This window comes from Protobothrops mucrosquamatus, unplaced genomic scaffold (assembly GCF_001527695.2).
Source record: "Protobothrops mucrosquamatus isolate PMUCROS unplaced genomic scaffold, P.Mucros_1.0 scaffold805, whole genome shotgun sequence".
Taxonomy (NCBI): Eukaryota; Metazoa; Chordata; class Lepidosauria; order Squamata; family Viperidae; genus Protobothrops; species Protobothrops mucrosquamatus.
This window is the reverse complement of record NW_015387071.1, coordinates 69,625-91,021: the sequence shown is the minus strand read 5'-3', so window position 1 is coordinate 91,021 and position 21,397 is coordinate 69,625. Positions and strand designations below refer to the sequence as shown.

Genomic DNA, 21,397 nt, shown 5'->3' with positions numbered 1-21,397 from the left:
GGTCTTGTGAGGGGGAAGTTGCACCAGGTCAGGGTCCTTGGGACCTCTATCGACCTACAACCAGCCTACAAATCCCAGAATCCAAATCAAACGGAGACAGCATTGATCCTCAACCATCCCGCACAATCCCCCATTCCCACCGGCAGTTCACCTCCCAATGACCCGAACTGGGTTTGTTGCACAGACAGACACTCTTGAGACCGCAGGCCTGGTGTGTGAGACGCATTTGGTTTGGCTGTCGGCAGAATCGGTCCACAAGCGACAAAGGTGATACACAGAAACACACACACACGCCGTTTCGTATAAAGGAACCAACTCAAAAGCCAACACGGAGTTTTCCGTACAGAACCTCTAAGCTGGGGGGGGGGGGAAACCTAGGATTTGTCATTTAGGCTAAACCTCGGTCTGATGGAGAAAGGTGCCTCTGTTATGGTTGGCAGCCAATGTGGCTGGGTTGACATATCATGGTTAAGGTTTGTGGAAAAAGCCATAGTTGCAGAGAGAGGTTAAAACGGGCAAGATGGCGAGTGCAAGGGAAGCCCCACCCCTTTGTGGGTGGAGCTTCAACTACAATGGCCATCTTGCCTATTTTGGAGGCCAATCCCGTGTGAGGCCATCAGAAGGGGCTGGGTTCACACGTGCTAAGCCCAAAGATGGCTTGGCCTGATGGGGGAGGCCAAAGTCAAGGTCAATCCTACATATTGGAATGATCCAAGTATGGCCCAGGTCCTCAGATTCACATCCTCGCTTCATCCTCATCACGTTTGGTTCCTGCCTTCAAATGCAGCCACTTTAAAACCATGATTTGGGGATCCCCATCTCATCCCTGGTTCCACCCCCCCGTTCTCCCCGAATCAAAGGAGGGTGTTTCACGCTCCGAGTTCAAGCAACTTAGAAGGAAGGTCATCTTTGAAAAAATAAAAAAACATTAGAATCAGAAAGTGAGTTTTCAGAGTAGCTGGCCAAAGTATTTCAAATTTACTTCTCGTTTAGTTTGAAAAATCTTTGCACTACGCAAGTAGTCCTCGGCTTACGACCATATTGGAGCCCGGAACTTCCATCACAAGTCATTAAGTCGAGGCATCCATGTGACCGGATCTGATTTACAACTTCTTCTTTTTTTTTTGCAGGTATGTGTGTCGCTGTGTGTCCAGCTGTTGGCCCTCCAGAACTGGCTCGTAAGTCGCTTTTGAGAGAGGGGGACCGTCGTAACTCCGAACGTTCGCCAAATGAACAAATGCTAAAGCGAGGACAACTTATAGAGATGACGACACAGCGATTAAAAGTGGCATGTTTCATTTTTTATTTATTTTTTTTCTTTTGCCAACGCTAACAACCAATGAAACGACTAGTTGAATTCGTGGGATTGGAAGTCACAGACATTTATTTATAATTTTTTTTTTCCGGAGTGGGTGGGTAGGTGGGTGGGTGGGCGCAGCAGAAACAGTTTTAAAGTCACTCTTTTAATCGCATCCAGGTAAATTTGGGGCTGAAACCAGCCCAGGTAAAATTCGGTCTCACCGACCTTGGTCTCGAACCGCTTTGAGAAAAAAAAATACATTGGCGAGGTGGGGAGGAGAGATCTGAAGGGGTCTGCAAATCTGGAAGCCCAAAGAAAAAAAAATTAAACCAAATATAAAAAAAAAAATCCCCCAAACCCCGGGAGAAAATGTACAACGAAATCATTTGCACACATCTGCCCTCCACATCTGGAGTCTAACGAGAAAAGTCGCCTTTTTAAATAGAAGAAACATCGGTGAAATTAAATTTCCTCGCTTCTTGCGTTGTGGGCTTCTCTGATCTCTGAGTGCAACGTTACGCTCACAACTGACCCAATCCAAATTTGAAATTTATTTGCACCTTCCTGGCTGTGACAGAGAAAGAAGATCGGACGGAAGCTAACATGATGGTGGTTAGGAAGGAAGGAAGGAAGGAAGGAAGGAGAAGGAGAAGGAGAAGGAGAAGAAGAAGAAGAAGAGAAGAAGAAGAAGAAGAAGAAGAAGAAGAAGAAGAAGAAGAAGAAGAAGAAGAAGAAGAAGAAGAAGAAGAAGAAGAAGAAGAAGAAGAAGAGGAGGAGGAGGAGGAGGAGGAGGAAGAAGAAGAAGAAGAAGAAGAAGAAGAAGGAGAAGGAGAAGAAGGAGAAAGAGAAGGAGAAGGAGAAGAAGAAGAAGAAGAAGAAGAAGAAGAAGAAGAAGAAGAAGAAGAAGAAGAAGAAGAAGAAGAAGAAGAAGAAGAAGAAGAAGAAGAAGAAGAAGAAGAAGAAGAAGAAGAAGAAGAAGAAGAAGATGCAGAAGACGCAGAAGGAGAAGGAGAAGAAGGAGAAAGAGAAGGAGAAGGAGAAGAAGAAGAAGAAGAAGAAGAAGAAGAAGAAGAAGAAGAAGAAGAAGAAGAAGAAGAAGAAGAAGAAGAAGAAGAAGAAGAAGAAGAAGAAGAAGAAGAAGAAGAAGAAGAAGAAGAAGAAGAAGAAGAAGAAGAAAGAACGTTGAGTTCTAATCAACCATCGTTTAATTCGTGGCGTGGACAGGAGTGCTAGAAAACACGACTCTTTGTGTTTCTCTATGCGGGATGAAAGACAATTTGGTCTGTCTTCTTTATTCATTTATTTATTTTCCAAAGAATTTTTGCAGAACATTTGCTGATTATCGTGGCTGAAAGATTAATTCCTCTTTCAGAGGACGGAGAAAAAGCCCAGGCAGGGAACAAAATTTAGAATAATTACTACCAGCCTGATCCAGAACATCTCCGAAGGAAATTCAGAAGAAATTCCTAAGAATAAGGATAAGTTGGGGGGTGGGAAATAAATCTTTTTTTCTGGGGAGGGAAGGTGGGGCTGGAAATTTGAAAACTTGGCACTGCAAACTCTTCTTTCTCTCGCCGGCCGAACCAAGCTTGCCTTCGCTTAATCGAGATCAATCGGAGAGAGGATTAATTTAAGCAGGTGAACCCCTAAAAATTAAGATATTTTTTTTTTACCCAGCCCACCGTCCCGGGCCTCTCAGTTCAGAAGACCAACAGGTCCAGGAAGCAGTGAAAAGAGTCTGCCTGTTGAAGCCCAGGTAGAAAAAGTTACGGGCCGTGAAAGAAGAACATGACTTGAACACCGGGAAGTTCTCCATCGGACACAGGAAATGTGGAATTCGTAGGAAGTTCCTGGAGGAAGTGGGGTACGAGGGATGCACATGGACCTCAGGGGAAGAGAACAACAGAGGGCAGAGAGAGAGAGAGAGAGTCAACGTGGTCCTCAGCACGGCGATCTCCAGGAGAACCTTAGGGTAGAAGGTCACCATCGTTGTCACAGTCCTGGACAGGCGGGCCTGGGGGCTTCAAAGGGAGAAGGGTTGGGGTCTGGGGACAAGTGCATCTTGGATGGCTCAGCAGCATGGTCTGTAACATGGAGAGGGCTGGATGGGGAGGGTCGGGGGGGGTCCTCCACCTGGCGTCTCCCTCACCGGAAGCCCACGTTCTCCCACGACGCAACGGCGAGGTGTGTTCGGTGGGTGGGCTTGACCGATGGGGAAGGGAGCTGTCCACGGGGGGTGGGGGTGGGGTTTCTCCTGCCCCAGGGTCCTTCTGCCAATCTTCCACTCGCCGGGGAGAGCGGAGAGGCCAACGGGCGGCACCTCGGCCTCCTTCGCCGGGCATCCTGGCGGGGGCCCACCCTCCTCGAGCGTCTCAGAGGTGGCCGACGGAGTTGAAGGCTCCTGGCTCAGAGGCGGCTCCAGCCATGTTCAACCAGGCGTCCAGGGGATTCTGGGAGGAAGGATGGAAGGGGGCGTTCTCGGTAAGGGTCAACATCATTGCGTAAGCCTACGAAGCACAGAAGAAAACAGCACGTAAAAGAGGCAGCGAACAGGAGAGAATCCAAGCACTGTTTCAGGATCTGGAAGTGGACGGTGGGGGGGGGGGTGTTCCAGCTGTTGGGGAGGGGGGAGATTTCAGCTCCCATCACCCAAAGACAGGGAATCGTGGGCGCTGCAGGGCGCCCAACCTGCTCGAACTCTTGTTGAAGTTGGAGAAACCTTAATTTGCACATCTCCAGATTTGCGCCGTCCCCCCACCCCGAGACTCCGTGTTAGGGGCTCCCTCCTGACCTGACAGCTGTTAAACAAAAGATGCCCACTAAGGTAATCTGGCCTGCAATTTCTCTCTGTTTGCAAAAATAAACCACTTGGAACTTGTTGCTACAGAAACTGGAACAGGCCGGATAGCTTTATTTGATTGCATTTGATTCGTCTTTCAATTTGATTTCATTATCTATGGCAGGGGGTGTCAAACTCGCCGCGTCGTGTGACGTATGGCGACGTATCGCAACTTTTCCCCCCTTGCCAGAGATGGGTGGGCGCGGCTTCTGCGTGACGCACCCGGCCCGCGGGCCGGCAGTTCGACATCCATCATCTGTGGAAAGCTCAAAGGCCCCGTCTGCGCCCAGAAACGCCAAAACTAAATTCTCAATTCTCGCCAAGAATTCCCGATTCTTGGGAAGATTCCTGAACAAACCCACCCGCCAAATCCTGAGACACAGAGGAGGCAAAAATCTAGAAGGAAGGCCAAGGCAACGGGACTCTCCCTTGGCAGAAAATCAATTATTTGAGTGGCATCCCGTTGTCTTCTCAAGCGCGAGACGGAGGTTACAAAACAAGGCACACAAATAGCGGGACACTGAGTCGTTAGTATACCTTTGGCAGGTTAGTTTCAAATAATGAGAAAGACAAGAGACATGCATGGGAACAGAAAAAAAAATGAGCTTGCTTTCTAAACAGGAAAGGAGGCAGAAACGGGGGGGTATCTCCCGGGCACCCCAAACGGGAGACTTTTGTTCCGCGAAGTGATCCTCGCGCAACAAAGGCTATTTCTGTCGACTCGGAACCGGCTTCGGAGGGGAGGGTACCTCAACTAAGGACCAAACGAGAAGAGATTTCGGAGGGCTGCAAGGGCATCCCATAATAATCAAAAGGGCCCTCGACAGAAATTCGAAAGAAATTCTCAAGCTTAAAGTAGAAAAACGGGCGCCGCTTAGGAACGGCGGGAGAGTTACGGGAGGACGTGCACCTCGCTTAAGTAGTTCGGTCTCGCAGACAGACCACGGGGATGGGGAGGGGGGAAATTACAGCCCCTCCTTAATCTGGATGGAAATTGGAATTGCTGGCAAAGATGGGAGGCAGAGCGGGGGTCCGCAAGCATCTCAAGGCCTTTGGGGTTCGCGAGGAAATTTGGCGCGCCTTGCTGTGCGCAACTCCGGATCTACCTACCTGGTTTTTTGCCTGCCTGAACAGAGTTTGTTTTAGTGCCTCCGAATCTAAGGTGGAATTATAGACAGCTTTAACGTCAAAAGCTTCCTCGGAGGCCTGGTGGAGGTCCAGCCCCTTCCCAAACTGCGACATCTGTTCCAAATCTAACAAGCCGGCTTCGTTCTCCTCAGTACACCTGTACCAAGCAGCGGGGGAAGGAGGAAAGGAGGGCGACTTGTTAGTTCCATCCGGCTGCAACACACTCGGGGGGAGGGGAGATGCCGATGCCGGGGGGCTCCGTAGAGCCACATGCGAGGTGAGGAATGGCAGGGTGAGCAACACAGACAGACAGACAGGCAGGCAGATGGACAGACAGACAACGGACAGACAGACACGACCGTAGCACAAGAAGATCGCTGAGCGCGGGGCAGGCGCAGGGCATAGCCTCAGACACGGGGGCCAGATAAGCAGATCTCATGTCAGATTTGGATCCACGTTGGACGCCGGATAACCCAATTGGGGATCCGGGGAAGGTCGCAAACCCCTCAGCACCCCATGTGTGCGGAGGGTCTCCTAGTCTCCTAGAGATCTGAGGGCCATGGGTGATGCATTTTAAAGGACCAAGGAAATATCTTGGAGTTGACCAGCAGCCCAAACCATTTGGCAAGCCCTTTTCTCGTGGATTTCTGGAGTTTGACCCTCCGGCCAGTCCCAAATCACTCATTCATGGGGCGTGGAATGAGAAGAGAAAAGCAAAGTGTCCCCCCTCCCTCCCGCCGGGACAGTGGAAACCCACCTCTGGGCACGGTTAAAACTCATGGTGAGGGAGGTGGCCTCCTCTTCCTCTTCCTCCTCATACCCTCCTTGTGGCTCGGCGGCGGGCGACACCGTCTCGTCTTGAGACTTCCCCGTCAGGCTGTCGTCGTCTTCCTCTTCCAGTTCGTCCTCTTCCTCGTCAACGTCTTCTCCTTTGTCGTTCGGAAGACCGTGGGGGGCGCCGTCGGCGTTCCGGATTTCAGGCGTCCTGGCAGAGGGAGAGCGCAAAGGGTAGAAGGTCACACCAAAGCCGTTCGAAGGTCATGTAGGCTGAGCCCGAGGGAGGAGGGGTCAAGTGCGTCATCAGCCGCGAGTCCCTTCGCGCCCGCTTTCTTGGTGATCCCGCCTACCTTTTCTCTGATAAAGCCGCCGACTGGTTCATCTCGCTGTTTGCAATAAAGTTTCTGATTTCGGAGAAATAGGCGTCTTCTTTTTCGTCTAAAAGTGCATGGTGGTCCGATTCGGAGGCTGGCGAAGATGCGTGGTTCCCCAAGTGGTTTGTAATGACTCCGGCATGCTGGCTTACTGGAGGAGGAGAGGGAGGAGGAGAAAGAGGAGGAGAAGGAGGAGAAGAAGAAGGAGGAGAAGGGGAGGACGAGGACGAGGAGAAAGGGAGGACGAGGAAGAGGAGGAGAAGCAGAAGGAGGACAAGGAGGAAGAGGAAGAAAAAGGAGGAAGAAGAGGAGAAGGAGAAAGAGAAAGAGAAAGAGGAGGAGGAGAAGGAGGAGGAGGAAGAAAGAGGAGGAGGAGGGATGAAGAAGAAGACAAAGGGATGAAGAAGAAGGAGCAGGAGAAGAAGATTAAAAACGGAAGATGGACATGGATAAGGAAAGGAGAAAGTCAAGAATCTGCTTGACTCGTCCAGGATCATAGGAAGACTGAGCGGGAGAGCTGGACTAGATGACCTCGAAGGAACCTTCCAATCTTATGATTCCATTGATAACCTATCGGGAGTGCCAGGGGGGGAGGAAAGGAGAGGATTTGGCGCAGTAGAAGCCGTGCGTGGACAACTAAAACAAAGTTTGGAAATTTCTCCAGTCTTGTAAAGCACGGATAAGGAATGCCGGTGTGTGTGTGTGTGTGTGTGTGTGTGTGTGTGTGTGAACTTTGAGGAGGGGAAAAAAAAGCAGGGAGGAGACGGTTAAACGTTTTTCTAAGGTGCGCACAATTTTTATTCTTGCGCGCCGTTAAATTTAGGGCTATCCCCCCAAAATAAAATTAAAATAAATTGGTATCGAACAACGGGAGGGGTGGGTGGGTGCCAAGCCGGGAAAACCTGGTTACCTGGAACGTTTTCGTGCTCGTGTTTTTTCAAGTGTCGGTCCAGGTTTGTCTGCTGGCCGAAGCAGCGATTGCAGAGATGACATTTGAAGGGCTTCTCCTTATTGTGGATGTTCCGGACGTGACGCTGAAGGTTGGACGAAATGCTGAACGACCGGTCGCAATATTTACACCTGGAAGCGGGGAAGGAGGGAAAAAGGGGGCGTCGGTGGAAAGCAAGCACACGTGTGTGTGTGGGGGGGTCACATCGCCTCGCCTGCCCCACCCTATGAAACGTCGTCCCCTTTAAAAGACTCCCCCAGGGCTTTGGGGGGCTGGGGGGGAGGAGAGAGAAGGTTTAAGGAAAAATGAAGGGCTGCAGGTCCTCTGACTTTGCTCAAGAGGGCAGCACTGAGACACGTAAAGAGGGGATAAAAATGGCAGACTCAGTTCGACCCACGTCTAGCGCTCTTTGGAGCCAAGAAAATGCGTTCAAATCCATCCAAATGTTGCTTTTCTCTTTTTTCCCTTCTTCATTTTGTCTTTCCCTTTCCTTCCCTTTTTTATTCTTCCTTCCTTCCCTCTCTTCCCCCTTTCCTCCCTTCCCCCTCCCTTCTTTCAGTTTTCCTTTTTTCCACTTTTCTTTATTCTTCTCCATTCCCTTCCTCCTTCTTCTTCCTTTTTCCTCCTCCCTTTCTTTCCCCTGCCTTCCCCTTTTCTCCTTTTTTATTCTTCCTTCCTTCCCTCTCTTCCCTCTTCCCTCCCCCCTCTCTCTTTCCTTTCTTTCAGTTTTCCTTTTTTCTTCTTTCTTCCTTCCTTCCTCCTTTTCTTCCTTTCCTATCTCCCTTTCTTTAATCTCCCTCCTTTCTTTCTTTCTTCCTTCCTTCCTTCCTTCCTTCCTTCCTTCCTTCCTTCCTTCCTTCCTTTCTTTCTTTCTTTCTTTTCCTTCCTTCTTTCTTTCTTTCTTTCTTTCTTTCTTTCTTTCTTTCTTTCTTTCTTTCTTTCTTTCTCGTCAGGATGCTACACTGTGCAGAGGGTGCATACTTTCCAAATGCGCAAACGTTAGAAAAACAGCAGCTCTCCAAAAATATCTTTATTATTTTTGGAACTGGCAGAGATACCTTTCTAAAACTCTCTTCCCAAAGGGGTGTTTTTTTTGGGGGGGAAGGGTGTTGAGTGGAATGAGCTCATAAACTGAGAAATGAGAACGGATTACTGTGCCAAATATTACCTCTCCTTAAAAGAAATACTGCCCATTGCTTCGGACGGTCCCATAAACACCCCCCACCATATTTCTCCCCCCACCTCATCCTGCGTCTCTTTTGTTGTCTAACAATAGTTCTTTTTTTTTTTTTCTTCTTTCCCTTTGCACACAAAAACAGCCAGGATCTCCAGTTTGCTGCTCAAGAGAACTGGGTTAGGGTTAGATTCGGAATCCTATCTTGGTTTCCATCAGGACAATCAATTTTTTTTTTTAAAAAAAAAGCAAATTGTCAAGTTATCCTTATTTATGATAAATACTGGTGTCTTCGGTCTCTCTGTGTGCAGAGAGGCGGCGTTCGGTTTGGGAGATGGAAGTCAAGAATCGGAACCCGGATTTTAAATCGGGGGTCTAGGCTGAACGCCACCGGGATCGTTTATTTGACTCCCAACCAAGGTTTGGGTGTTAGAAACGCAGCAGTTGAGTTATATTCCCAGCTATTTGGAAGCCGGTCAAGTTTTCAAGGGGGGGGGCGAGGAGGGCACCGTCCCAAGCCACGATGGATGTTAGAGCAACAAGTAGCAGCAGCCGGAAGTGGAAAAGAAAACCGAATGCAGCTTAATTAAATCTGGATTCAGCCTCCAATTAAGGTGGTTGCTTTTCACCTTTTTGTCGTTCCGATTGCCAGGAAGATGATTTTGGCAGCCTTGGGCAAGGGAGGAGCACCATCACCTATGCCACACTGGCTAAAAGGAGCTTTTCTTTCTTTCTTTCTTTCTTTCTTTCTTTCTTTCTTTCTTTCTTTCTTTCTTTCTTTCTTTCTTTTTCTCTTCCCTCCCTCCTTCCTTAATTCCCTTTCTTTCTTTCTTTCCTTCCTTCCTTCCTTCCTTCCTTCCTTCCTTCCTTCCTTCCTTCCTTCCTTCCTTCCTTTCCTTTCTTCCTTGCTTCCCTTCTTCTTCTTCTTCTTCTTCTTCTTCTTCTTCTTCTTCTTCTTCTTCTTCTTCTTCTTCTTCTTCTTCTTCTTCTTCTTCTTCTTCTTCTTCTTCTTCTTCTTCTTCTTCTTCTTCGTCTCCTCCTCCTCCTCCTCCTCTTGTTAAAAGTAGGAGCTGAAGTCAGAGGAATGTATTGGCAAAAAGTCTGCCGCTTCTCCTGAGACGCTCAGCAAGACCATCCAGAAGTCCAAACTTAAGCAGGAGAAGACCGGCCCAAATGTGTGTGTGTGTGTGTGTGTTTTTAAATTTTGCTAAATCTATATTAGAATCTCCTTTTTTGGAAGAAAACTTGGCCTCGGGAAGCTGTGAGCTAGCCAGAGCGGGCCTAGGGAAGCTGGATGAGATGATTTTTGTTGGGAGCAAGGGAGGGAGGGAGGGAGGGAGGGAGGGAGGGAGGGAGGAAGGAAGGAAGGAAGGAAGGAAGGAAGGAAGGAAGGAAGGAAGGAAGGTGTCAAAGCAATAATATTAATATTGGATATTATTGCTTTGACAGAAGGGAGGGAGGGAGGGATGGAAGGAAGGATAAGGAAAAAAGGAAAGAAAGTAAAGGATGGAAGGAAGGAATTAGAGGGAGGGAGGAAGAGTGGGAAGGAAGAAAGGAAAAGAAAAGAGGGAGGAAAAGGAAGGAAGGAAGGAAGGAAGGAAGGAAGGAAGGAAGGAAGGAAGGAAGGAAGGAAACTTCATGGAGAGATCTGGACTAGTATTGGGGGGAGTAAGATAGAGAGGCAGTCTCTGGGCAAGTGAACCAACATGAACCAAGCAAGATGGCTGCTCTACTAACCGAACCCTCACACATTCTGCTACGGAATAAACCTTCAAAAAGCAACCAAGGTAGACTGCCTCTCCCTCCGGAGGTTCTCTTTCGGCGGCGACTTCCCTGCTGTGGAACCGAGGAGCAATTTACAGCTCTAAACAACCAGTTCTACAGACAAATACGATGAATGAAACGGGTGCGAAATCCTTCTGGTTGTTAAACTCCACAAATGGCGATTTGTTGTTATTATTATTATTATTATCATTATCATTATTATTATTATTATTAAAACTCACCGGTAAGGCTGTTCCCCTGTGTGTGTTCGGAGATGTCTGGTGAGGTTGGCCGAACGCGGAAAGATTTTACCACAGTATCTAGAAAGCAAAAAAAATCCATCTGGGTTTTTTTGTTGTTGGGTTTTGTTTTGTTTTTGGCCCCTATTATTCCCTGTCCCTAAGCGAGCCACTGTAAGGACGACCCAGTACATTCCCAATACATCTTTAGCAGAAATCCAGAAATTGGGTCTAATTTAACGTTATGTCCATCGGAAGCCCTGTAGGGGGCTTGGCTATGGGCCCCTCTGCCCTATCGCCACGGTCCTTGGGCCTGCATGGCTGCCCACCAGAGATGATGATGATGGTGACAATAGTAGTAGTAGTAGTAGTAGTAGTAGTAGTAGTAGTAGTAGTAGTAGTAGTAGTAGTAGTAATAATAATAATAATAATAATAATAATAATAATAATAATAATAATGTTGGAAGGGACCTTGGAGGTCTTCTAGGCTGACCCCCTGCTCAAGCAGGAGATCCTAGATTATTTCAATCAATCAATCAGAATAGAGCTGGAAGGGACCTTGGAGGTCTTCTAGTCCAACCCCCTGCTCAGGCGGAGATCCTAGATTATATCAATCAATCAATCAATCAATCAATCAATCAATCAATCAGAATAGAGCTGGAAGGAACCTTAGAGGTCTTCTAGTCCAACCCCCTGCTCAGGCAGGAGATCCTAGATTATTTCAATCAATCAATCAATCAATCAATCAATCAATCAATCAATCAATCAAGCAGAATAGAGCTGAGACCTTGGAGATCTTCTAGTCCAACCCCCTGCTCAAGCAGGGGACCCTAGATTATTTCAATCAATCAGATTAGAACTGGAAGGGACCTTGGAGGTCATCTACTCCACCCCCTGCTCAGGCAGGAGACCCTAGACCGTTTCAGACAGATCTTCCTTGACTTTTTCCAGCTGACCCAACGGGAATGGGGGCGAGCAAGCAAGGAGAACGAGAAGACACTTATTTATCTCTAGGTTGTCCTCTCCTTCCAGCCTTGCTCCTCCAGGTCCGTCCCCGTTATGGTCTGGTATCTCCCTCCCGCCTCTCTCCCCCCCACACTTTTTTTTTTTTTTACCTGCAGGTATAACGTTCTTTGCCCTTGCGCAAAATGGGGTCGGATAAAGTGGGAGGGGGCGACCGGAAGTTGAAGGGGTGGTGAGGGAGGGGCGGCAAGGGAGCCCCCCCGGCGTCCGTCTTCAGGGCAGCAAAACTCTCCAGTTTCTCCGTCATGGTTTCGATGGCTGACATCTACACGGAGAAAAGAAAAGAAAAACAGAAGAAAAAAACAAAACTCTCCTTCGGCCAAGTTTAATAAAGGCTAGATTTTGGGTCCGATATTTGTCAATTTAAGGGTAAGAAAGTGTTGGGGGGGCTTGAGGGGAAATCAGGCGCCGTTTCACAGAAGGGAGGGGAAGGGGTTTTAGAGATCATCCAGTCCAGCTGTTAATTGAACCTTTAATTCCTAGGCTGCCGTAACAGAGGGACAGAGCAGATATTTTAACACCACAAAATGTCCACCTCTGCCTATCCCAGGTCCTCGGGAAGGACTGGAGGGGTGGATACAAAGGCTAAATCAGTCGGAACATCTGGTGGATCGTGCGATGGACCCTGCCAGTGATGATGATGGGATGAAGAAGATGAGGTTGTCATGAGGATGAGGAAGAAGGAGAAGAAGTGAAAAGAGAGAAGGAGAAGAGAGAAGAGAGAAGGGAGATGGAGGAGAAGGCGAGGAGGAGGTGGAAGAAGAAGAAGGAGAAGGAGAAGGAAGAGAAAGGATATGGAGGAGAAGGAGAAGAAGGAGAAGAAGAGAAGGAAGAAGGAGGAGGAGGAGACGAAGAAAGGAAATGGAGGAGAAGGAGAAGAGAAGGAAGAAGAAGGAGAAGAAAGAAGGGAGATGGAGGAGAAGGAGAAGAAAGAAGGGAGGCAGAGCAGAAGGAGAAGAGGAGGAGGAGGAGAAGAAAGAAGGGAGATGGAGAAGGAGAAGAAAGAAGAAAGAAGGGAGGCAGAGCAGAAGAAGAGGAGGAGGGAGAGGAAGAAGGAGGAGAAGGAGAAGAAAGGAGAAGAAAGAAGGGAGATGGAGGAGAAGGAGAGGAGGAGGAGGAAGAAGAAGGAGCAGAAGAAAAAAAGAAAGGAGAAGAAAGAAGGGAGATGGAAGAGGAGGAGAAGAAAGAAGGGAGCCAGAGCAGAAGGAGAAGAGGAGGAGGAGGAAGAAGGAGAAAGAGAAGGAGAAGAAAGAAGGGAGGCAGAGCAGAAGAGGAGGAGGAGGGAGAAGGAGAAGAAAGGAGAAGAAAGAAGGGAGATGGAGGAGAAGGAGAAGAGGAGGAAGAAGAAGGAGCAGGAGAATAAAAAGAAAGGAGAAGAAAGAAGGGAGATGGAGGAGGAGGAGGAGAAAGAAGGGAGGCAGAGCAGAAGAGGAGGAGGAGGAGGAGGAGGAGGAAGGAGAAGAAAAAGAAAGGAGAAGAAAGAAGGGAGATGGAGGAGGAGAAGAAAGAAGGGAGCCAGAGCAGAAGGAGAAGAGGAGGAGGAGGAAGAAGGAGAAAGAGAAGGAGAAGAAAGAAGGGAGGCAGAGCAGAAGAGGAGGAGAAGGAGGAGGAAGGAGAAGGAGAAGAAAGGAGAAGAGAGAAGAGAGATGGAGGAGGAGGAGGACTACGACGTAATGAGGATGCCATTACGGGCTCTCTCTTAACAGTCAGTTCTTCCCGTTCAACACGGGGTGGGGGGTCATTTTTATCTCCATCCCCCCCCCAGTCCCAGCTCGGCCTTGCTATCTTCCTCCGCAGCCTTGGCGAATTATCAGCTGCTCCCGGAGCCGTTCTCCCCCGTTCTGACCCAGACAAATGCAGGATCTTCCTGGCCAGCCTGATCCACTGCGGGGCCCATTGAAAAAAGGAAAATGGAGGGAAGCTATTAACCAAACTTTCCAGCCGGAGGCAAACAATGAAGCCGCTAAAGTTTAGCCTTGGGCACCGCTCGGCTCCAGCCGTTCCCAAAAGATCCAGAATTGATACTCTTAAAAATAATAATTAAAAAAAAAAAACGGGCCCCAGGCCAGCGGGGAAACAATGAGGCTCCACGGGAAACAAAACCTTCAAAATGCCATTGAGATGGAGGCCAAAGATTTGGGTGCTGACACACTCCGGAGGCCGTGAAAGTTGCTCTGGCAGAGTATCCCGGTGTTTTTTTTAAATTCCCGATGAAGGAAGTTCCTAGCCCTTGTTCCATTTCTCTGGAAAGGGACAAATTTCCTCCAGGCCTGATATCATTTCCCTCTTCCTTGCTTTCTTTCTGAAAAAAAAAAAACCCGAGGGCGACTCCGCCATCGTAAGCAAAGACTTTGGGCTTCTTGGCTTCCCCTTCTCCAAGGGGAAGATCTCATGGAGGTTTGGTAGAACAAAAGAGAGTCTGGAATTGTCCTCTTGCAGTTATGAGGTCCAGCCGGTCATAATTCCTCAACCCCAGCTAGCCGGCGTCAAACGCTTTCTCCCTGACCATCCGCATCTGGTGGTCCTCTTTCTTCACCGTGAAATTCCTCCGTGGTTTCGCTCCAAACTGCTCCACTGCCCAAAGTCACATCCCTTCAATGTCCTGTTCAGAGCTAGGGAGGAGATGCTGGACTGAGGAAGAGTCCGAGACCACTTCTTTGATCCTTGTGTGGGCTCAACGGTAGGGTGGTAACCTTGTCGACAAAGCCACGGTTTAGCCCAAGGAGCAAATTCATTCTCGGCCTGAGCCAGAGCTGGTTGGTCAAAGACTGAGATGTTTGAAGACTAAGGTGTGAACCTCCTGGGTGGTAGAACATTTTATGATAGGTCAAAGTCTCTGGAACTTTGGGGAAGAAGCTTCTGGGGTGAGAAGAGAAAGGTCTTCCAAGAAAAACAAGGAAGTCCAGTTGCCTCGTGGGGGGGGAAAAAGCATCTTTGGGACAACCGCAACTGGGATGATGGAGAATCTCCATAGACATTTGGGGAGCAACGTCCTGGATGTGGAGCTCTCCAAGGTGCTGAAAATTGGTTCCATCGGATAGACTAGAGGTCCCCAACCTTTTGGGCACCAAGGACCAGTTCCTTGGAGAGATGTTTTTCCACAGACTGGAGGGTGCGTGGTTTTGTGTGCTGCCTGCATTCCGCGGATGGGGCTTTGCTTGTTTGTGCGGACCAGATGCTGGCATGCCGCGGCCCACGGACCGGGGGTTGGAGACCCCTGGGATAGACTACCTGGTCACCAGGATGACCCTACTCAAACTCCGAGCAGCTGCCAGCCTTCTCAGGTAGACAAGAAGCTGACAGATTCTACTTCATTGTAAGGCCACGTTAATAAAATCTGGCAAGTCCGAATGTGTGTGTGTGTCGTTTTACAGCGATGTGATTGTGGGCTCCCCGCTCCCTTATCTGATCGTTCCCTAAGCAACAACTCTTTCCTCCCTTCTCCCAAGGTCATTCCCACCTGCCACTACACCAGGAGAGCGAGCTTCTGGTCACACAACCACTTTTGAACAAGCCTGGATGGCAACTGGCTGTGTTCGATTCACTTTTGAGGAAGAAGCTTAACGTCTTGGGTGGACCTAAGGGCATTTGATCAGTTTACAGTTCAGAAAAAACGGCTGATTCGGTGACTAGCTTGTGCACAATGAAGGCTGTTCTGGCACACTGGCTGTACAATGTTTCTTGGTCTTACCTGAGGATGGAAAAGCAGTGGTGAAGGTCTCAGATATTTCTCCTTGAGTGCTCCAACTGAGTCAGCCACCTTCCGCTTCTCCACCCTGCTGGACAACAAGACAAAGGGTTACATACCTCACAGAAGGAAACACAAGACTCTCCTTTGTGTCCTTTTGGGGAAAAAAAGGAGAACGGTCCAATATCTCCTTTGAGGAGACACAAGCTATCATTTGAGGTTCCTTTCAAGCTTATTGTCCCAGGTAAAGAACGGCCTACAGGGAAATCAAGCATTCTTGGGTCAACCCAACTGATATCTTATTTCAACTTTCTTCTGCTAGGTCACATTCCAGAAAGGGAGGTCCTTCTCCGGATCCCCCAGCCATGATGAGAAATTGGAAGATCATGAGAAGAACGGTGGCCTAGCTTCATCTTTTAGAGATAGTGAGTAGCTGCTTCACCTTCAGAAGTTGTGTTCTTTCCGTGAGTGAGAGACATTAAAGAGTACACTGGTGGGTTGATATGAAATTCTGGATCTCTAAGGGGCACTTTCATTCCAGAGGTGGCCATGGAATTGTGGTCTGCCTTTGTCGTGGCCCTACAATTCCCATCATGCCTCTAGCCCAGGGATGTTGTGTATGTGTGTTACAATTATACCTGAGGACCGTGCCTACTTTTGCAGGCTGAGACAACCTTCTGCCCAGGAGCTAAGCTCTGTTACGGCTCACAAGACAAGTCTCAAAGAAGCTAATATGGAAGGACTCATGAAAGATGTTGAGGTGGGCCACCTCAGCTCCGCAGTAGAAGAATATATGGAAAAGGCTACACTGTATATAGTGATCCTGCCAATAACCACAATTTTAATGATGTGAGTGGCCTGAATCCATCCATCCATCCATTAATCCATCCATCCATCCATCCATCCATTAATCCATCCATCCATTAATCCATTAATCCATCCATCCATCCATCCATCCATGAATCCATCCATCCATCCATCCATCCATCCATCCATCCATCCATCCATCCATCCATTAATCCATCCATCCATATAGCCGTGAGTTAGGCAGTCTCTTATCTGACCAGTTCTCTCCATTCCATCCCTCAAAGTCTTTCCCACAGACAATCACAACAACACACCATCAAGGCTGAGAATGTTAATACCTGTAGATGGGGTCCATGAAGAAAGGGGAGGGCTTAGCATAATGCAGGGAAGGTTGAGGAAGCATCTGAGCTTCAGTCATCTTCGGGATCCCGTCGCTGGCCACCAGCTTCCTCTCGCCGTAGACGTGGTTCTTTCGGGAATCCCGACTCCCGTTATGACTGGCCCGGATGCGGCTGCTGATGGTGAGATCTAGAGGCTGTTCCTCGCCGGCGTGACGGGCGGGCAGGACCTGGGCCACTTTGCTTTCCTTCGGCTTGGTGGTAAGGTCGAAGGGCGACTCCGAGCAGGGCCCGCCGATTTTGTGCAGGTCCCGGGGCGACTTTGGTTCGGCTTTGACCAGCAAGCTGTGGTTGAGGGTTCGCTCCGTGAAAGGGTAGACCGAGTGGGAGAAGTTGGGAAGGAACTGGAAGGGGAACATGGAATGATAGGGAAGAGTCCCCATTTTTTTCTCTTGCATACCCATAAATCCGGGCCCAAAGTATTTCTCGGCAATCGAGGCGATGGCCTTGATGGAATCATTCGCGGCCCCCATCATCGGGAGCAGCTGATCCTCGGGCGGAGGGAAGAACGTGTGCTGGGAGTAGAAGATGGGGAGATCGCTCATGTTGTTGGCAGAACTGGTGGGGACCGAACCGCTCCCGAAATCCGGCTTGCTCTCCCCAGCTTTGCTTTTCTCCTTCATTTTATCCCGCTCGCTCTCCGCGTCGCTCTCTAAGTCCGAGCCTGTGCCGGTGGTGGTCTCCAGATCGGTGCCCGTCGTAGTGTTGACATCCTCAAAGTCACTGGCGTCCGACAAGTCACTAGTCCTGGCTTTGAGCTTCTCCAAGTAGGAGTTCCCCAAAGGGGTGCTGTTGAACCTGTCATCCACAGGTAGCGGGTGGCTGCTGTTGCTGATGGCGGACATCAGCGGGAGCGGAGAGTGGCCCAGAGGGCTGGGGAGCTTGGCCTCTTGGGTGTGGTTGATGGGGCTCTTGAGCAGGGACGTGGGGGGCAAGAGAGGCGGCCTCGGGTACAGCGAGGGAGGGAAGATACCCGGAAACCCAGGGGCGAGAGCCGGGAACGCGGGGGGAGCAGGCGAGAACGGGAGTGCTCCCGGGTGTGGCCGGGAGGGGAAGTACTCGCCGAAGCCGAGTCCGGCGTGATTGAGGTGGGGCGATGCCTTAGACTTGTCCATCATGGAGCTGGGCGTCAGAGGCAAACCTGGTGCAAAAAGGCCTCCGGGGTTGTAGTGGTTCTTCCCTTCGCAGAACCGCCGGTGTTTGTTGAGCGAGGAGGTGGTGCTGAACATCTGCCCGCAGTCCTTGCATTTGATCTGAGTCCGGCAGTCGGCGTGCATGCGCTTGTGTCGGCAGAGGTTGGAGAACTGCGTGTAGGATTTGTGGCAGACCTCGCCTAAAGCATCAACAGAAACCAAAAGACCGAAACCCAGTATGAAATTAATATGAAAGAAACGGTCAGACGCGAGAGAAAATTGGCGTTTTCGGGATTTTAACGGGGGATTGGAAAAACAAAAAGAGAGAGGAGCGGGAAAGGTTTTTAAACCAACGGGAACCCGAGGGTGGCCTCGGGGAGACGTGGACGACACCACAACGAAACACAAAAGAACACAGGGTTTGTTTCAAAGGTACTACCACAACCTACCACGACAACAAACAAACAAACCAACCAACATCCAGGGAATTTCCGTGCCGCAAGGCAGTGTGGCTGGGGCAACTTACATATGAAAGGCTTCACAGTGCTGTGGATGTGCTTGTGTTGTTTGAGGCCGGAAGAGGTGGCGAAGGTCTTCCCGCAGTCTGGGCAAGCGTGCGCCCGCGCACCGACGTGCTGAGAGCGAATGTGCCTTTGGAGATTGCTGGGGTCCGTGAAAACCTGCGGAGAAGCCAAACAGGATACCCCTTGAGCGTCCGGAGTAAGACAAAATGCCGTTTCCTTGTAGGGAATCTGGTGTGTGTGTCTGTCTGCGTTTGTGTTGATTTGATTCGACAGCAGAACCTCGGGAGAGAGAGAGAGCGATGTCCAGCTCTTTGACCACTGGCCTAACCTGCCAGAATTTTAAACAAGGGCCCGCCCGCCCCGAGGGCCGTTACCTTCACGCAATTTTCACACTCAAATCTTTTGCCACTGTCGTGCGACATCTGGTGACGGATCAAGTTGGACTTCCAGTTGAAGGCCTTGGGACACTGGTCACACTTGTATTCCCTTTCTTCCGTGTGGATGATCATGTGCTGTTCCAAGCTGTGGGAGAAGAAGAACGAGGGAAAATAACAAGAGTCGGAAGGGACCCCGGAGGTCTTCTAGTCCAACCCCCCTCCCTGCTCAAGCAGGAGAACCTAGAGCATCTTTGGGGGTGCCATCACCTGTAGTCAAGATTTAGGCCTGTGTTTTTCAAGCTTGCTGGCTGGGGAATTCTGGGAGTTGGGGTCCACCCTTCTAAAAGCTGTCAAGTTTGCAAAACCCTGATCTTCGGGGTTCCCCCCCATCACCTGTACTTGTTCGGAAACATCCTTTCACAGTCTTTGCATTCGTGGACCGGTTCGTCCTCCATCCCTCCTTCCTGCTTGATCTCCTCGGTCAGGGACTCATACAGAGACCCGACGGCATGGCAGGAATATTTCTTATGCCGCCTCATCTCCATTTTCGACTGGAAGAGCTCGTCACAGTCCTCGCAACGGAAGGTGTGAACTTCTGGAGACAAAGCAGAGACCCCCCCCCCTAGTTATAGAGGGCAGCCATGCTGGACACCTCGGTAGTCCAGCATGGCTGCCCTCCAAAGTCCCAAGCAACATCTGGCAGGTTGCTAGGATGGCTTCCTGCTTCGTGGTTGCAGGCCGGGCCAGATGTTTCTCAGGCACCAGGGACGTGTTCTGGTGTCACAAGGGTCCAAAATAAACCACCTGCGTTTTTGTACCTTGGAACGCAAAGGCTTTTCATTTGGGGGGGGGAACGAGAAGAAACGGACCTCACCTTCCAAATTGGGCGGCAAGTTTCCAGCAGACAAGATTCCTTCTTTCGCATACATCAGCAGCTCTTCTCCCGGCTCTATTTCTCTAATAACTTTATAATAAATCTAGACAAGGGAAAGGAGAGAGAAAGAAAGAGAGAGAGAGAGAGAGAGGGAGGGAGGGAGGGACGGAGGGAGGGAAAAAGGGGGTAGAGGAGAGAAATTAAACATAGGAGCTACTTGGGTGTCAAATGTTAGTTGAAATGAAAAAAGAGGGTGATTCTGTTTATCACTTGATGGTGGATGGAGATCTCTTGATACTGTCCTTCCTTCCTTCCTTCCTTCTTTTCCTTCCCTTTTTCTCCTTCTGTCCTCTTTTTCTCCTTCCTTCCCTTTTTCTCCTTTCCTTTCTTCCTTCCTTTCCTTCCTTTCCTTCCTTCCTTCCTTCCCTTTTTCTCCTTCTGTCCTTCTTTTTCTCTTTCCTTCCTTCCTTCCTTCCTTCCTTCTTTTCCTTCCCTTTTTCTCCTTCCTTCCCTTTTTCTCCTTTCCTTTCTTCCTTCCTTTCCTTCCTTCCTTCCTTCCTTCCTTTCCTTCGTTCCTTCCTTCCCTTTTTCTCCTTCTGTCCTTCTCTTTTTCTCCTTCCTTCCTTCCCCTCCTCCTCTTCCTTCTCCACATCCCTTTCCTTTCCTTTCCTTTCCTTTCCTTTCCTTTCCTTTCCTTTACTTCATTCCCTCCTTCTCCCTCTCCTCTCTCCCTTCCCTTCCTTTCGTATTTTGCCCAACTATACCCAAAATATAAACCCACCCAACCATGCAAAACATTCAGGAAAAAAAATGTCCCTCTGGTGTAGGAAGGCCCACTGATGAATTTCGCCGAACTGCCCCCACCCGTGGGTTTAAACCCCAGCCCAGATCTACTCAACTCTCTTCCTCAATTTTAAATGCTCCAGGTGGTCGCCTCTTCCTTCCTCCCATGCGGCAGCCCACCCGGACATCATCCCCAGAGCCTCAACTACAAATCCCATCCCTCTCGGGGAGTCAAATGTCTGAACGGCAGCCATTCTTCGTCTGCTCTGAACAGGCCGTGAAAATCCATCATTTTTTTCTTTTTTCTTTTGGTGGTGTTGCTTGACTTTGCCTCAAATCTGGGTTTAGGCTGAATGCACATATATTTCACTTTTAAAGAAAGATTCATTCAGGGTATATAATACATCCCATCCTGCAGCGAACAGAAAGAACAGTATTCCATTTAATTCCCCCCCTGTTATAGGCACAAAACTCTTATTGTTTCTTCCTGATTAGTTTACTTTTTTTCCCCCCCTTCTTCTTCTTTAAAGCCAATACATTTTGGCACATCTTTCCCGATACAGCCAAACAGTCCTGTCAAATATTAACTTAATAGATGGAAAAATCTGGCGGGTGAAACTTAAAAGTTTTTAAAAAAAGCTCTCACTGGTGACATTATACGTGTTTTTTTTCCTCTTTCTTTGGGGGAAAAGCCTGAAGTTTGGGGGTTCTCCCACTAGAGGGCAGAGTTTACCAGTTAAAGCTGAATTTGAGGCTAAAGGGCCAGCTACTGAAATAAACCTTGCATTTTTTTCTCTCTCCTTTTTTCTCTCTCTTTTTTCTTCTTCTCTTTTTTCATCTCCTAACAACTCAGGGATATCTTTAGTTAGATTTGTTCCTCGAGCAAATGCCTGTACATTCATGATAGAAGACCAATTTTTCTAAAAACTATTGCACTATCAATGAACCTGACTTATTACTGTTATTATTATTTTCTTCTCCTTCTCCTTCTTTTTGTTTCTCCATTTCTACTTGTTTCTCCATTTCTACTTCTTATTGTTTCTCCATTTCTTCTTCTTCTTCTTCTTCTTCTTCTTCTTCTTCTTCTTCTTCTTCTTCTTCTTCTTCTTCTTCTTCTTCTGCTTTCGCGGGATACTTGGCTCTCTTCCTGCCAGAGATGAAAGTGGCTGAACAGTCTTCTTGGGAATAAGCCAATGCGGGGCGGGGCGGTTCTTGCCCGACCTTCGCGGCTGATGGCCCGGTTCTC

At 49.0% G+C, this 21,397-nt stretch overlaps 1 protein-coding gene across 1 annotated transcript in view; it reads right to left on the bottom strand.

The window, feature by feature from the left end:
• Positions 1-3,672: 3,672 nt before the first annotated feature.
• PRDM16 (PR/SET domain 16) overlaps positions 3,673-21,397 on the bottom strand; it is a gene marked incomplete at its 5' end in the record, with an annotated part of 81,915 nt that continues 64,190 nt past the window's right edge. The window contains 13 exons of the mRNA XM_015818859.1: positions 3,673-3,807; positions 5,250-5,424; positions 6,025-6,252; positions 6,395-6,569; positions 7,329-7,498; positions 10,548-10,625; positions 11,660-11,832; positions 15,259-15,343; positions 16,401-17,793; positions 18,120-18,273; positions 18,492-18,639; positions 18,888-19,089; positions 19,369-19,471. Coding sequence (XP_015674345.1) covers positions 3,673-3,807; positions 5,250-5,424; positions 6,025-6,252; positions 6,395-6,569; positions 7,329-7,498; positions 10,548-10,625; positions 11,660-11,832; positions 15,259-15,343; positions 16,401-17,793; positions 18,120-18,273; positions 18,492-18,639; positions 18,888-19,089; positions 19,369-19,471 — 3,219 coding nt within the window. The remainder of the gene's footprint in view (positions 3,808-5,249; positions 5,425-6,024; positions 6,253-6,394; positions 6,570-7,328; positions 7,499-10,547; positions 10,626-11,659; positions 11,833-15,258; positions 15,344-16,400; positions 17,794-18,119; positions 18,274-18,491; positions 18,640-18,887; positions 19,090-19,368; positions 19,472-21,397) is intronic.